Source organism: Brassica napus, chromosome C9 (assembly GCF_020379485.1).
Source record: "Brassica napus cultivar Da-Ae chromosome C9, Da-Ae, whole genome shotgun sequence".
NCBI classification, from domain to species: Eukaryota; Viridiplantae; Streptophyta; class Magnoliopsida; order Brassicales; family Brassicaceae; genus Brassica; species Brassica napus.
In genome coordinates, this window is record NC_063452.1 from 52,500,057 (window position 1) to 52,512,732 (window position 12,676).

Genomic DNA, 12,676 nt, shown 5'->3' on the forward strand with positions numbered 1-12,676 from the left:
ATAACACTGATCTGGTAATGTGAAGTGGTCTACCGGTTGATTCCCGTCGATCGACGTGGGATAGTATTCATCGGTCGTCGGTGACTCATTGGAATCGATCGATGATGCAATGTGAGTGTCGATCGATTCCGAGTACTCTGTTTCGTACTCTGCTCCATAATGGCATGCTGCAATGTAGACAATATCATTTCCAAGCTCCACGAGGTTGACCTGTTGTCTCACAACTCGAACTAGGTCATAGTGGACGTCTGGATTTATCAGTGTCAGACACAATCTGTTGGTGTTCATGTCACATACAGCTCCTAGTGTAGCCAGGAAAGCTCTTCCAAGCAGAAGTGAAGAGTTCCAGTTAAGCTTGATGTCCATGACATGAAAATCTACTGGGACAAGGGCATTACCAATCTGTACCTCAAGGTCTCTTATGATGCCTCCTGAGCTTCTTTCTGAAAGGTCCACGAAGGTGAAAGATTCTAATGAAGGCTCTATTTTCAGACCCAGCTGGTCTGCCATAACCTTAGGTAGTATGCTGACTGATGCTCCTGTGTCACAAAATGCATGGGGAAATTCAATACCCTTCACCACACATGGTATTGCGAACTTCCCGGATCACTCTTCTTCTTCTTCAATGTGATCCTTAGTTTCATCCTTTCCCTGACATGATGAAACATTCTCCTAATGTCCTCCTCAGTCTCCTTAGTCTCTCTGAAGAACATCCACAACCGGTGTGTGTAATAAACTTCATCAAAAGGTTTCTCCACTGGGATTCTGATGACTCTCTTAGTGAAACCATCCATCTCCTTCTCATTAGCTTCCCTCTTAAGGTTCTTAGGAATCTTCTCCTTTCTTTTCCTTAACCTTCTTCCTTCAGTTGCCTCATCAACTTTCATAGGCTCTGGTGTAGTGTCTGAAGGGTTGGTAATAGGTTCTGGTGGGTTTGCTAAAAGTTTAGGTGGTGGTCAGAGTGCGTTGATTCGGTCACTATCAATAGATGGTAATCGCACTCGGTAGGTGAGAGGTGCCCGTCGATCGATGGGTGGTGAGGGGGATCAATCAATATTAGTCTCTCTCTGTCGGTCGACTGCTGTCTCATGCCGTCGATCGATTTTGACGTAGAAAGGGGAGGGTGGGTGAGGATGTTTTTCTGCGAATTCCTCATGAGTCATGATCCGAACTGCACTACACTCCGCAGTCGATTTAGCAGATGACGTCGATCGATGGTTAGAGTAATCAGTCGATCGATCTTCGTCATGGTCAATCGAGCGATGTGCATCCATTGACATCGGTCGACACCAATGTGATCTGCCGAAACTCATGGAGCTTTCAACTTTGAAGTCTCCTTCTCCAAGCTTCTCATGCTTCACCACTTGCTAGAAATCATCATCTATGATGGCATTTACGTGGGTTTTTGCTTTCTCAACTCCTGTCTCTCTAGCCAAGGCTTCTTGCCTCTTTACAGTGTCTCCAGTCTGAACCACTAGCATTTCAAGCTTCCTCACCTGAGTCCCTAAGGTCTCAATTCTTGTGTTCAGACTGTTGTTGGCGGAATCTATCTTCCCATTGAAGTTCACAGTGAGTTGTTGTTGTCCTTCCAGAACTCTGTCAAGCATTGCTTCAATCTTGCTTTCCTGAGTCTGTGGTGGTGGATTCTGGTAAAATGAGTTTCCATAGCCTCTGCTGTTGTTGCTGAAAGGTTTCTGGAACTATGAACTCTGGTTACTCCTCTGACCATTGCCATAGAAGTTTCTGTTTCCACCCTGGTTTCCAGACCTCTGAAATCCAGTACCTCCAATGTAGTTTACATCTTCTTCTCCTTCCATCTCTACAGCTACTTCTCCTTCAGCTGAGCAGGCCTGCTTCTTAAGAAGCTCATGAACCACATCTAACTTTGCTCTAACTTCGTCCATCTGCTCTTTCCCTCGGGATGCAACATACTTCTTCCTCTTAAAGTCAGTGTTCTTGGTGCTGCTGCTGTTTGCTAGATTTTCTATCAGTCTCAAAGCTTCCACCGGATTCCTGCTGTTGAAGTTTCCCTTGCTAGCTGTATCAAGAGCCATCTGATACCTCAAGGCGATACCTCTGAAGAAAGTGCACAGTAGTTGCACTTCGTTGAATCCGTGGTGTGGACAGTCTCGCTGGAAGAACTTAAATTTGATCCACGCATCTTTGAAAGACTCTCCAGTCTTCTGCGCGAATGTAGCAATTTTGCTCCTCAAGTCTTCAGCGCGTGCCTCATCGGAGAAGTTCCGCAAGAAAGCATTCTTGATGTCGGCCCAGGATGTTGGAGATCCTGTGGGTAGCTGCTTAAGCCAGTGCATCGCTTCTCCAGTCAGAGAATACTTGAAGAGCTTGCACAATAGGTAGTCCTCGGGGACTCCATCCATACGAATATCAGCGATAAGATCCTCGAACCTCTCTAGATGGTCCATAGGATGCTCGTGCGGTTGAATAGTTGATCTGTTGGCGTAGTACTCATCTGGGCGATTGTAGTCAGCCAGTGGCCTTGGTCGAGCAGCCTCTTCTACAGGTTGAGCAGCTCCTGTAGCATCAGTATCAAGGATTACATTCCCCTGAGCGTCTAGTTTCTGACCTGTTGCATTATGCGGATGACCATCCTGGTCATACAAGTTTTCATTCTCGTTCTATCTGAGAATAACAATCGCAACCATGTTTCGCGACTGATGATCGATCGATGTACGCGGTGTAGTATCGATCGATGTCAAACGATGTAGATCGGTCGACGATGAAGGTAGGTTATCGGTCGACGGTTGGGTGTGAGAATCGGTCGACGCGAAAGCTGCTGCGTCGAGCGATGTGGAACGTTGGTCTTTGTGGATCGTTCGTTCCAAGTAAGCAGGATCTTCTGAGAATAGCAGGTGTTTGTCCTTGTTGCTTCTTGTACTGTTGGGCATGCACCTGAAAAGACAAGAAAAAAAATTTGTGTCAGAATGGGGGTAGAGAAAAGAATAAGAATTGCTGGATGTGCATCGAACGATTGCTTCTTCTTCGTATCGACTTCTAATGGTCAGCTCGGATGAAATCTCTTTCAAGCTCATAAATGCTCCATAATCATCACTTTACTCCAAGATACTCCTGAACCCGAAAACATACCTAATAGGATAGAATATATAATATATAGATAGTAAAACACTTATATACCACAGATGAAAATGAGTCAAATCCATGGTATATCAAAGTCGAAGGTTATGCAGGTTTAAAGAAGATCATGAAGGAACTTCAAGCTTGGCTCAAGGTGGAGCTGAGAGAAGTGAGAAGAGATAAGAGAAGACAAGTAGATGCAGAAGATGAGCAGACTTGCTCAAGCATCAAGAAGTGTCGGCACAAAGTAAAGGTTATGGACTTGGACCAAACATGTGGAGTTTTGTGAGGTTTGGTCAAAGTCCATCAGACATGTTCAATGTTGGGCCGGCTTGCACAAGTTACGCGCGGACAACATATGGGCCTAATCGTTGAAGCCCATTAGGTCAAGTGCTGATACAAAGAAAGAAAGATCACAACATGGATCTAAAAGCTCAAGCTGAGCCTCTAGGAGGCGGGGGCTTCCATGGCGTCTCTTGGAGAGATAGAGTAAGCTAGTGATAATTATGTAATCTTGGGCTTAGCTCTTAGCCATGTACTTCCCTTGTATTCTCTTTATACTCTCTAGGGTTTGTAGAGTAATAATCTTGTAAACCACATCGGAGGTGTTTTCCGATACTTCATAGTGGATATTGTGGATCCTGGATCCACCCCAGATGTAGCGCGCTGCGGCTGTGAACTGGGTGAACAATTCTTGAATCATGAACAAGGATGAATCGAATGAATAGTGGAAGGAACATGGGTATTATAGCTTGTATTATGTAACAAGTGGGTATCATAACCCCCACAAATATGCTCAGGGAATATGATGAGCAGCAAGTGTGGGTAAAGGATATTTAGTTCTTAAATACAACACCAAAATACACTTTTCTCACTTGGCTAGCAATGAAGAATAGACTCTTCACTGGTAATCGTATTTAAAGTTGGCAACAGGACAGAAAGTGGACTATGTACTCTGTGGACATCATCAGGCATACATCATTCTCTAATGTTTGTTTTCTTGGGCCGTAACTGCTAACTACACAAATATTATGGGATGAGCTTCTCCCGCTTCTGCATCTCAGGGTGTTTAATCCTTTGCAACTCTTTTTGCTTGGCTATACTTTCCAAGCGACTATATATCAACACTGCCGGGAACGCAACAACATGCGGCATGGAGATAAAGCAATGCCATGGGCTCGCCTAGCTCTTCTTGTAGATAAGACAATTAGAAGCAGATTAACTTTTCTGTGTGAGCAAGGGCAGGTGAAGTATGAAGGTGGTCTCAGGTTGTGGTTTGCCACTCGACGAGATTAAACAAGTTATATGACCAAGGTTCCATAAAATGATTAGCTTTATTTTGATCTTCCGATAGAGAAGTTTATGTTGTAAAAGAAGTATTCTGGTTTTGAATTAATTTAACATTTATTCAAAGAAAAAATAAGAAATTTTGTTAACATCCTAATCTAAGAAGTAAGAAGATAAACGTAAACACCTGAAGGCTCAAATTTACATGAAACCCATTAATCAACAAAGCCCAAAAAGAACATAAACTTGTTATCACTAGGAACACCGGAATATGCATTGCATCACTTTTGGGTTCTGCCAGTGGTTCACTTATTTTAGGATTCTTTCATGTTTTTTTAAAACTACGTACTTAACCTTTAGTCCAAAATACTTTCGAAGGTTCTTTAAGGAAGATATGGGCGAAAAATGGTCCGAAAAGAAGAAGAGAGAAAGTCTCAAGGTCAATATATCTAAGAACTGGTCCATTTTAGTGAAATAGATGTAATATCAAGAGATTACCTAGTACGGACTAGATTACTAGGTAAAACGGGAAGTGATCAGGTTGGGTATTGTTTGGGGTCGAAAACGGTTGCGACGAAGTTAACGTCCAAATCCCCGCAAAACACAAGTATGTCTTTTCGCAACAAATCATGCTCGGTCAAGAGAACGTCACAACGTATGTTCCCGTGATAAAGCTTCGTTCGAATTCTATTTAGATCAAACATAAGCCATCAGAAACATGTCCAGACCGGTTACAGATAGGTCCGAGTATGACGATCGGAATACGGACGAACCAAGCTCGGTCATTACGCTACTACCGCACATGCACGCTGTCCAATCTCTACGTAGCGACCGAGCTCGAGCTGAAGCTCGGTCGCTACGTAGCGACCTAGCGTCCGTTCCTCTCGGTCGCTACGTAGCGGCCGAGCGTTTGTTCCACTCGGTCGTAAACGCTCGGTCACTACGTAGCGACCGAGCCCAAGCCGAAGCTCGGTCGCTACGCAGCGATCGAGCAGAAGGTCGCTACGCAGCGACCGAGCGTCCGTTCTGCTCGATCGCTACGTAGCGACCGAGCTCTTTCGAAACGTCGGTACGACATTAGTCCATGCATTCTCGTCTACCCTTCGATGCTATCTCCCGAAGACCATAGCGAACCCATTTTGTGTTTCCCGCCATTTTAAGTCATCGATCAAACTTTACGGTAAAAACCGCGGAAAGTTCGTTCTTTATCGAAAGAAGCCGTAATAAAAGCTTCGAGTCAGAAGACGGTCCAAAGGGACCTAAGACATGACTCGAGGCCCAACTTACGATTTCATAACCAACAGCCCGTAAGCTGCATGACGGTTTACGCTTGGTTCGCAAGGAAAGATAAATGTCAAGTTTTCGCGGATAAATACGAAATTTTGAAGATAATTACGAAGATCGGAAAAAATGGAATATCTCCATTTTTATGCTATGGCGGCTTAAGGGCAGAAGAGTAAAAGCGTAAACCGACCTAGGAGCCAGTATATAAGGAGTCCTAGGCGAGAGGCATGGAGAGGACTTTTCTCAGAAGCATGGAGAGGACAGCTCTCGTAGCCCAGGCTCTTACCTTGTTGTAACGCTCAAACTCGAATTCAGAATAAGATCTATTTTGTTCACTTTTCGATTTCTTATACTTTATCATTGTTATTCTTGTGTTCTGATTGCTTGGTGTGTGGTATTAGCAGATATCCGGGACCTCTGAGAAATTAGGGCTTTCCTAGTTTTCTTATTTAAACGGAAATCGACAGTGCGAATTTCGGTTCCCACAGGTATGGACTATGGATCCTGCATGGTTATCATGTATATGATATATATTTTCTTTGTTCTACTCATCAGCTACGCAACAAATTTATCTCGAGACGCAGATGGACACATACTAGATTCACGGGGTTGCCAAAGCTCTTATCATACTTTTGTTTGCTTTTTTTTTTGAGCAACTCTTTTGTTTGCCTTATGCATAGTAAACAATCTTTTTATATATCAGATGTTCAAAATAATTTGTTTATTGGTTGGTCAGTCTTTTATATGTAAGTTTGAATAAATTTGAGAGATTTTTGAATGATATGTGATAGACCATAGATTTTACCCACTTTTAGCCATGGTCTATAAGTGTTTTAATATATATTTACTACTATATAGAGTATATTTAAAGTATTTTCAGGTTCAGGTACGTTCTGGAGAAATATGGTGATTTTGGAGTCTTTTGAGGTGCAGAACTACACAGACGTGTCAGATGTCTAGCTATGTATGGAGAACTTCCCACCGTTAGATTGAGCCCAGCTTCTGACACAAAATAGATATTTGAGTTAGCTTTCCAATTCCACCGGTTTGAGGTCAATCAGCATCCTGTAGCAGAAGTTATGCCCGTTTTACTGAAGAGTGGTCAGTCTGCCTCGCAAGAAGAAGCTGTCGAGAAGAGGAACGTATGTCGATCGATGCAGAAATCATGATATCGATCGATATGGATGCCAGAATGCGGGCCGAGAATATTTTATGACCGACTGAAGCCCAGAAGCAACCCCAAATTACCATAATACCCTTTGACGACCAGAAACCCTATTTATGTGTTTTCTATGCCATTGTTGACAGCTAAGCTTTCTTTAATTCTTGTTCTTAGTGAGGAGAGAAAGGAGGAAATCCTTTAGAGTCCTCCTGGAACTCCATTGGTTTTGGTTTTATATTATTTATGCTTTCATCTATTCATCTATGATTTCTGTGACAAACTTCATGTCTGAATAGATCCACCTGTTAGGTTTAGGATTCAGATAGGATGAGGGATTAGCCTAAAATATAGAACTGCTAAGTTGTGATATTCATCATAGGATTGTTCTTACTGCTTGTGTTCTAGAGTCGTGAACTAGAACCCTGATTTTAGAATCATTAGACACAATGCTATCGCTTGGTCTTTTCTCTGAACTGAATTCTATTGAGCTAGGATTGCTAGAAACATACGAAAGTTGATTTATGAACCCTAGTGAACACATAATCAACCCGCACATAAAGTTTGACTAGAGCGCGTCGATCGATATCACAGTTGAATAATCGATCGACGGTGCAAAAGGTGTATCGATTAATATGCCCATTGGAATATCGATCGACACTTTCTTGTGATCAACGAAACGAGAGTTGAGATCCAAGATCTAGATATTAGACAGTCTATACAACGAAAGTTGTTAGATTTGTACTCCTAGTTGAGTTCTATAATATCTTGCAAGCAACAATTAGCCTCTATATCATTATAATCCTAATTACCTGAATAGAAACCCTAGATCTAACAACCATCCTTCCATCAAACAAACTCCCTGCCAAGCTGAACAATTGTCTTCTTCAACTTGTTTACTGCTTTATTTACCGCTTTAAACCTTTTAGTCTAGCTTAATCATAAAACAACTTCCTATAAGTTTATCTTATAAAGAAAAGTCGAGCATCATATTAACTGTCATTAAATAATATTCAATCCGTTTCATTTCAATTGTCGTTTTAGGCTTGAACACACGAATTATTAAAACATTTAATTTTGTATATTTACTAAATAAAAATATTATTACCAATATAGATAATCATATTTCAGCCAATAAAATCAATAAATTTTGCATTGAAATTATAAAACGATAATTAAATTGAAACAGAGATAGTAGTACTAAAAGAAATATACTACTCCGTAGCGTTTAAAGTGACTGTGTGCCGTTTTAGTTTAGTTAATTTATTTCATAATCAAACAAGGCGATACGATGCTGTCTATGATTTAAAAAGAAAAAAATCTTATTCCTTCTTCATTTCACCTTCCCAAATGGGGCATCTTTTACAAGTAGTAGCATAAAGGCAGAGAGAAGAGAAGAGAAGGAAGAAAATTTTACAAAGATAATTTAAGAAAGGCAGATGTCTATATATGTTGTCTCAAAGTTGTGGCTATTTTCTTTCTTTCTAAAATTTGGTTAAACCAAGCCTGGCTTTTCGCAAAGACATGTGTTGTTTGGAAATACGATTGCTCCTATTATCCATTTGTTTAGTTAAAAGTGCGAGTCGGCCACCCAAAAAATGCCTAGGTTGATGTAAGATTGTGAGCCAGCAAGATTAGTACTGTTCTCTTCTTATTAGGAATAATGAGGATGCCAGAGAAATTAATTCATTTGATTGAAGCTGGAAGCACTAATCCAAAGTTAAGTATCTTGAATTTTGAAGTCCAACGACAGTTTTAATTGAAGGATCTTTGGAACTGGGAGAGTGTGGTAGAAGTCGTCGTCAAGATCATTAAGACATGTAAACTGCGTTCCAACCACTTGGTTTAATAATGTTAAGTCTTTTGAAAAATGTTATCTCAATAATTGTCAATGAAGTCGTGTTCACATGTATATTCACACTCACACACGTTTCACACACGTTCACAACATGAAATAATTAATGACTTCACCCATAGGCCATAGCTTTGCTTAACATGCAAAATTCACGACACCTGTATATCTCAGTTCTGTAATCACTATATAGAAATAGTAGAATAATAATAATAATAATAATAATAAAACAGTAGTAAATAAAGATCCAGTAGACAAATCGCTTATAACAAGCTTAAAACACATGTGAGCAATGAGTTTCACAGATCAGATCAAAGTCACAGGCGAACGAATCTAAATAATCATCTAATGGATAACTCAATTAAACATTATCCACCCGAATAAAAAGTTAAATCCTCGAATACATAGTTAAAGTTGAAAAAAAAGTACAAGATGCCTAAGACCATGCACAACGGGAGTACACGACGACTCCGTAGCACGAAACTTAGGTAAAACCGAATATAATAATATTACTTAGGTTAATCGACGTAAGGATTGGTCCGTAGCCAAGGGTTTTAAGAGTTTGATCCTTAGTCACGTGTCAACTCCTGAGTGGGATGAGGTCGGTTTGATTTTGGGTTTGGTTAAAAAAAATGGTCATTCTCGACGGAGACCGAAAAAAAAAGGAGAGCTCAAGGAAAGGCGATATTTTGCGTTTGAAATCGATCGTCTTCACGAAGGTAAATCGAAGCGTAAACCTGTATTTTTGTTCATTTTAGCTTAGTTTTCATGTAGATTCGTCTCATTTTAGTGTTTCGGGGATGAGTTTGAATCGATTTGGGTTTCGATTCAAATTAGGGTTTAAAAACAATTTGAGGTTAAATCGATTTGGGATTTAGATCCAGTATGGGGGTTTGTATAAAGGGTTTTGACAAGATTTCGGTTTCAATCTGAAGCGGATTTGTATCTTATTTCTTAAACGGTTTCGAAATGAAATATGTTTTCAACGGAAGAGGATTTTATCTTTTTCCTCAAGGGTTTCTCAACTTTTTAGGTTTGATATGTGTTCGTTAATCATTTGTCTCAGGTGAACCAAATGGGACAAGATTACAGCTACTCTCAGCCTTCTTCATCATCAAACTCTATAGACATGAGCTCCCTTCTTGAAGCTGAAGCTAAGATGTACGCGGATGAAGCTGAGAGTCCCTACTGCAATGCAGAGCCGGATCAGTTCCCACCTCAACCCGAGGCTGATGATGGAATCCCTACGGCTTGCTACTGTGGTGCTCAGCCTGTTGTCAAATGCTCTTACACACCTAAGGATCCATACCGAAGACACTTCTCGTGCCCCAATGTCGATGATGGGGGCTGCCACATATGGAAATGGTGGGATGTGGCTTTAACGGAGGAGCTCAGTGAGGTTCAGAGACGTGTCAGACAGCTCAAGGATCAAGCTTTTGAGTGTGACCAGAAGCTGCTTAAGCTACAGAAGACGGTGTGTGAGGTGAAGAAGAAATCAGAGAATACAAATGTGTTTGCATTGGCAGTTTGTGTAATGGTGTCTGCAATAGTATTCATAGGTTTGGCTGCTATGTACCTGAGTGGTAAGTATCTCTCTTGTGCTATTTGCTTGTTTCTTCATGACATTTTTTTAAAACTTTTGACTGTTTGATTTAATGTTTATGCAGGAAGAGCTTAGAAGAAGTAAACTAGATCAACTAGTAAAGCTGAAGAGTGTCTGTATAATTAAGGTACGATTCCTACTCTCTTTTGTATGAAATGCTTTGTATTGAAATGCTTTAGTATTGATTTGCTTTAGTAATGAATGCAAGTTCATTGCTTTAAAATATTACTGTTAGTATTGATTAAATGCAATTTGTTTCGTTTCTACCTTCCTACCGCCTCTGATATGATTGTTTTAAATGTTTTAGTACTTTGCAAATAGGTGTTACTTTGAATTGATTGTTTTAAATGTTTTACGCCTTTAGTTAGCTTTCTACCTTACTAACTGCTCGTTTTTATTGGCCTTAAATGCAACTAGTTTAGCTCAATGTTTAAACTCGTCTACTTAAGTCTCTGTGTTGCTATTAGAGTGACATATACCGATAATTCAAATGGAAAATAATACACCTTATATGAATCTACTGTTTAGTCAAACTCAGACTCCGGTGGACCTTGATTCAGCCGAACCTTTATGGTTCGGTAGCCAAGGTCCTAGGGAGTCTGTTGTCCCTCCTGTAGTCGAGCCTGTTGTCAAGTCTGGTGGTGAGTCTGGTCTCAGGAGGAAGTGGTCTCCGATGGAGGATAAGATCCTTATTGGTGCTTGGCTTAACACCAGTAAGGATCCTATCATCAGCAATGAGCAGAAAGCTGGTTCTTTATGGAGGCGGATTGTAGATTACTACAATGCAAGTCCGCAGCTGGTTGGGACCATACCGAGAGAGCTAGGTTCCTGCAAGCAGAGGTGGGGGAGGATCAACACAGATGTATCCAAGTTTACAGGATGCTATGATGCGGCTTTGAGGGAGCAGAGAAGTGGCCAAAATGACGATGATGTGATGAAGGCGGCGTTGGAAATTTTCTTCAAAACTACCGAGTCCAAGTTCACCATGGATCACTGCTGGAGGGAGCTGAGGCATGACCAAAAGTGGTGCTCTGTCTACGGGCCGAAGGAGGGTGGAAAGGAAAAGCGTAAACAAGTGATTGATGTTGATAGAGAAGAAGAGGAAGTCGGCGAACCAGAAGGTCGACCTCCCGGGGTTAAGGCTGCCAAAGCTGGTATCAAGAAGAAGAAAAGTGGTAGAGAGGAGGAGCTGGGTAAGCTTCAGGAGGTTTTAGAAGTCAAAGAAAAAGTGTCTAGAGCTAAGATTCTAGATCGTTTACTCGCGAAGAAGGAGCCTTTAACTGAGATGGAAACAAATCTAAAAATGAAACTAATGTCTGAAATGCTTTGATGTATTAATGTTGGTTAGAGGTAATGTCTAAAAATGAAACTATAATGCATTTGAACTTTACTAACCTTTGTCTTATTTGATGTGTCAGGTTTATCTAAGTAGGCATGTGAAGGAAGTCACGGGTTGAAGTCACGGGTGGAAGTCACGGGTTCTTGTCCCTCACCTAATGTATTATAAGTAGAACGCAATGTAGTCTTTAACTTTCTATCTCGGAGAGGTGTTTTCCTTTAGCCTCTCGGAGAGGTGTTTTCTCGGAAAGGTTGTAATATTTAGCCACGAATGAACTTGTATTCGGATCCTACTACAAGAACCACTTTTGTTTAGGTAATGAACTTTTTATAAATGAAATGCTTTGTGTCCTCTTGTTCTTACGTTTAACTCATTGATGTTGTGTTGAACTCACTGAAATTTAAGAGTTTAGCTCATGAACTTGTTTAATTGAACTCACTGATATGTTGAACTATACTTACTACTATATAACTATCCTTACTAACTTGAGTAGAATAGAACTTGAATTTGAATTAAGCGACTTGAGTAAAAACATGGCTTAATGTTTCAAGAAAGGCAGGGCTTCTCTGTTCTCTGTGACATCAAGACGGAGAAACATATCACAAGGTTAGCAAAAGACCAAACATATCACAAGGTTAGCAAAAACATGGCTTAATGGAATTTAAGATGAATACAAATGAGATTTTATGAAATAATACCATATATGTTTAAAATTTTAACATCTATAACCAAAAAAAAATTTGGAAATAAGATGATTTGAAAATGAGAAATAAGATGATTAGAAATTGGGATTTTATGAAATAATACCATATATGTTTAAAATTTGAACATCTATAACCAAAATAAAAAATGGAAATAAGATGATTGGAAAATGGGAAATAAGATGATTACAAATTGGGATTTTATGCTATAATACCAATTAGTTATTAATGTCAAAATAAATGATATAAAAAACTAAACTTAATATTTTATTTTTAAAAGGAGGGAAACCTAAAATGTCATCATCATCATCATCATCATCATCATCCAATGAAATCGATGAAAGATTGGACGAGG

The 12,676-nt window shown here is 40.2% G+C and overlaps 2 protein-coding genes across 2 annotated transcripts; both read left to right on the forward strand.

Moving 5' to 3' along the window:
- The first annotated feature begins 9,067 nt into the window (after positions 1 to 9,067).
- LOC106427829 (uncharacterized protein At4g04775-like) lies at positions 9,068 to 10,884 on the forward strand. The gene has a single exon (XM_048767347.1). It carries the CDS (start codon positions 9,754 to 9,756, stop codon positions 10,327 to 10,329), a length of 576 nt encoding a protein of 191 aa, XP_048623304.1. The 5' UTR covers positions 9,068 to 9,753; the 3' UTR covers positions 10,330 to 10,884.
- Positions 10,793 to 11,611, forward strand: LOC111209549 (glutathione S-transferase T3-like). Its single transcript, XM_022709508.1, has one exon. It carries the CDS (start codon positions 10,793 to 10,795, stop codon positions 11,609 to 11,611), a length of 819 nt encoding a protein of 272 aa, XP_022565229.1.
- The last annotated feature ends 1,065 nt before the right edge of the window (positions 11,612 to 12,676 follow it).

What these genes read in the sequence shown, in the direction of transcription:
- LOC106427829 (XM_048767347.1), top strand. Translation starts at nt 9,754, where the DNA reads ATGGGACAAGATTACAGCTACTCTCAGCCTTCTTCATCATCAAACTCT.
- LOC111209549 (XM_022709508.1), top strand. Translation starts at nt 10,793, where the DNA reads ATGAATCTACTGTTTAGTCAAACTCAGACTCCGGTGGACCTTGATTCA.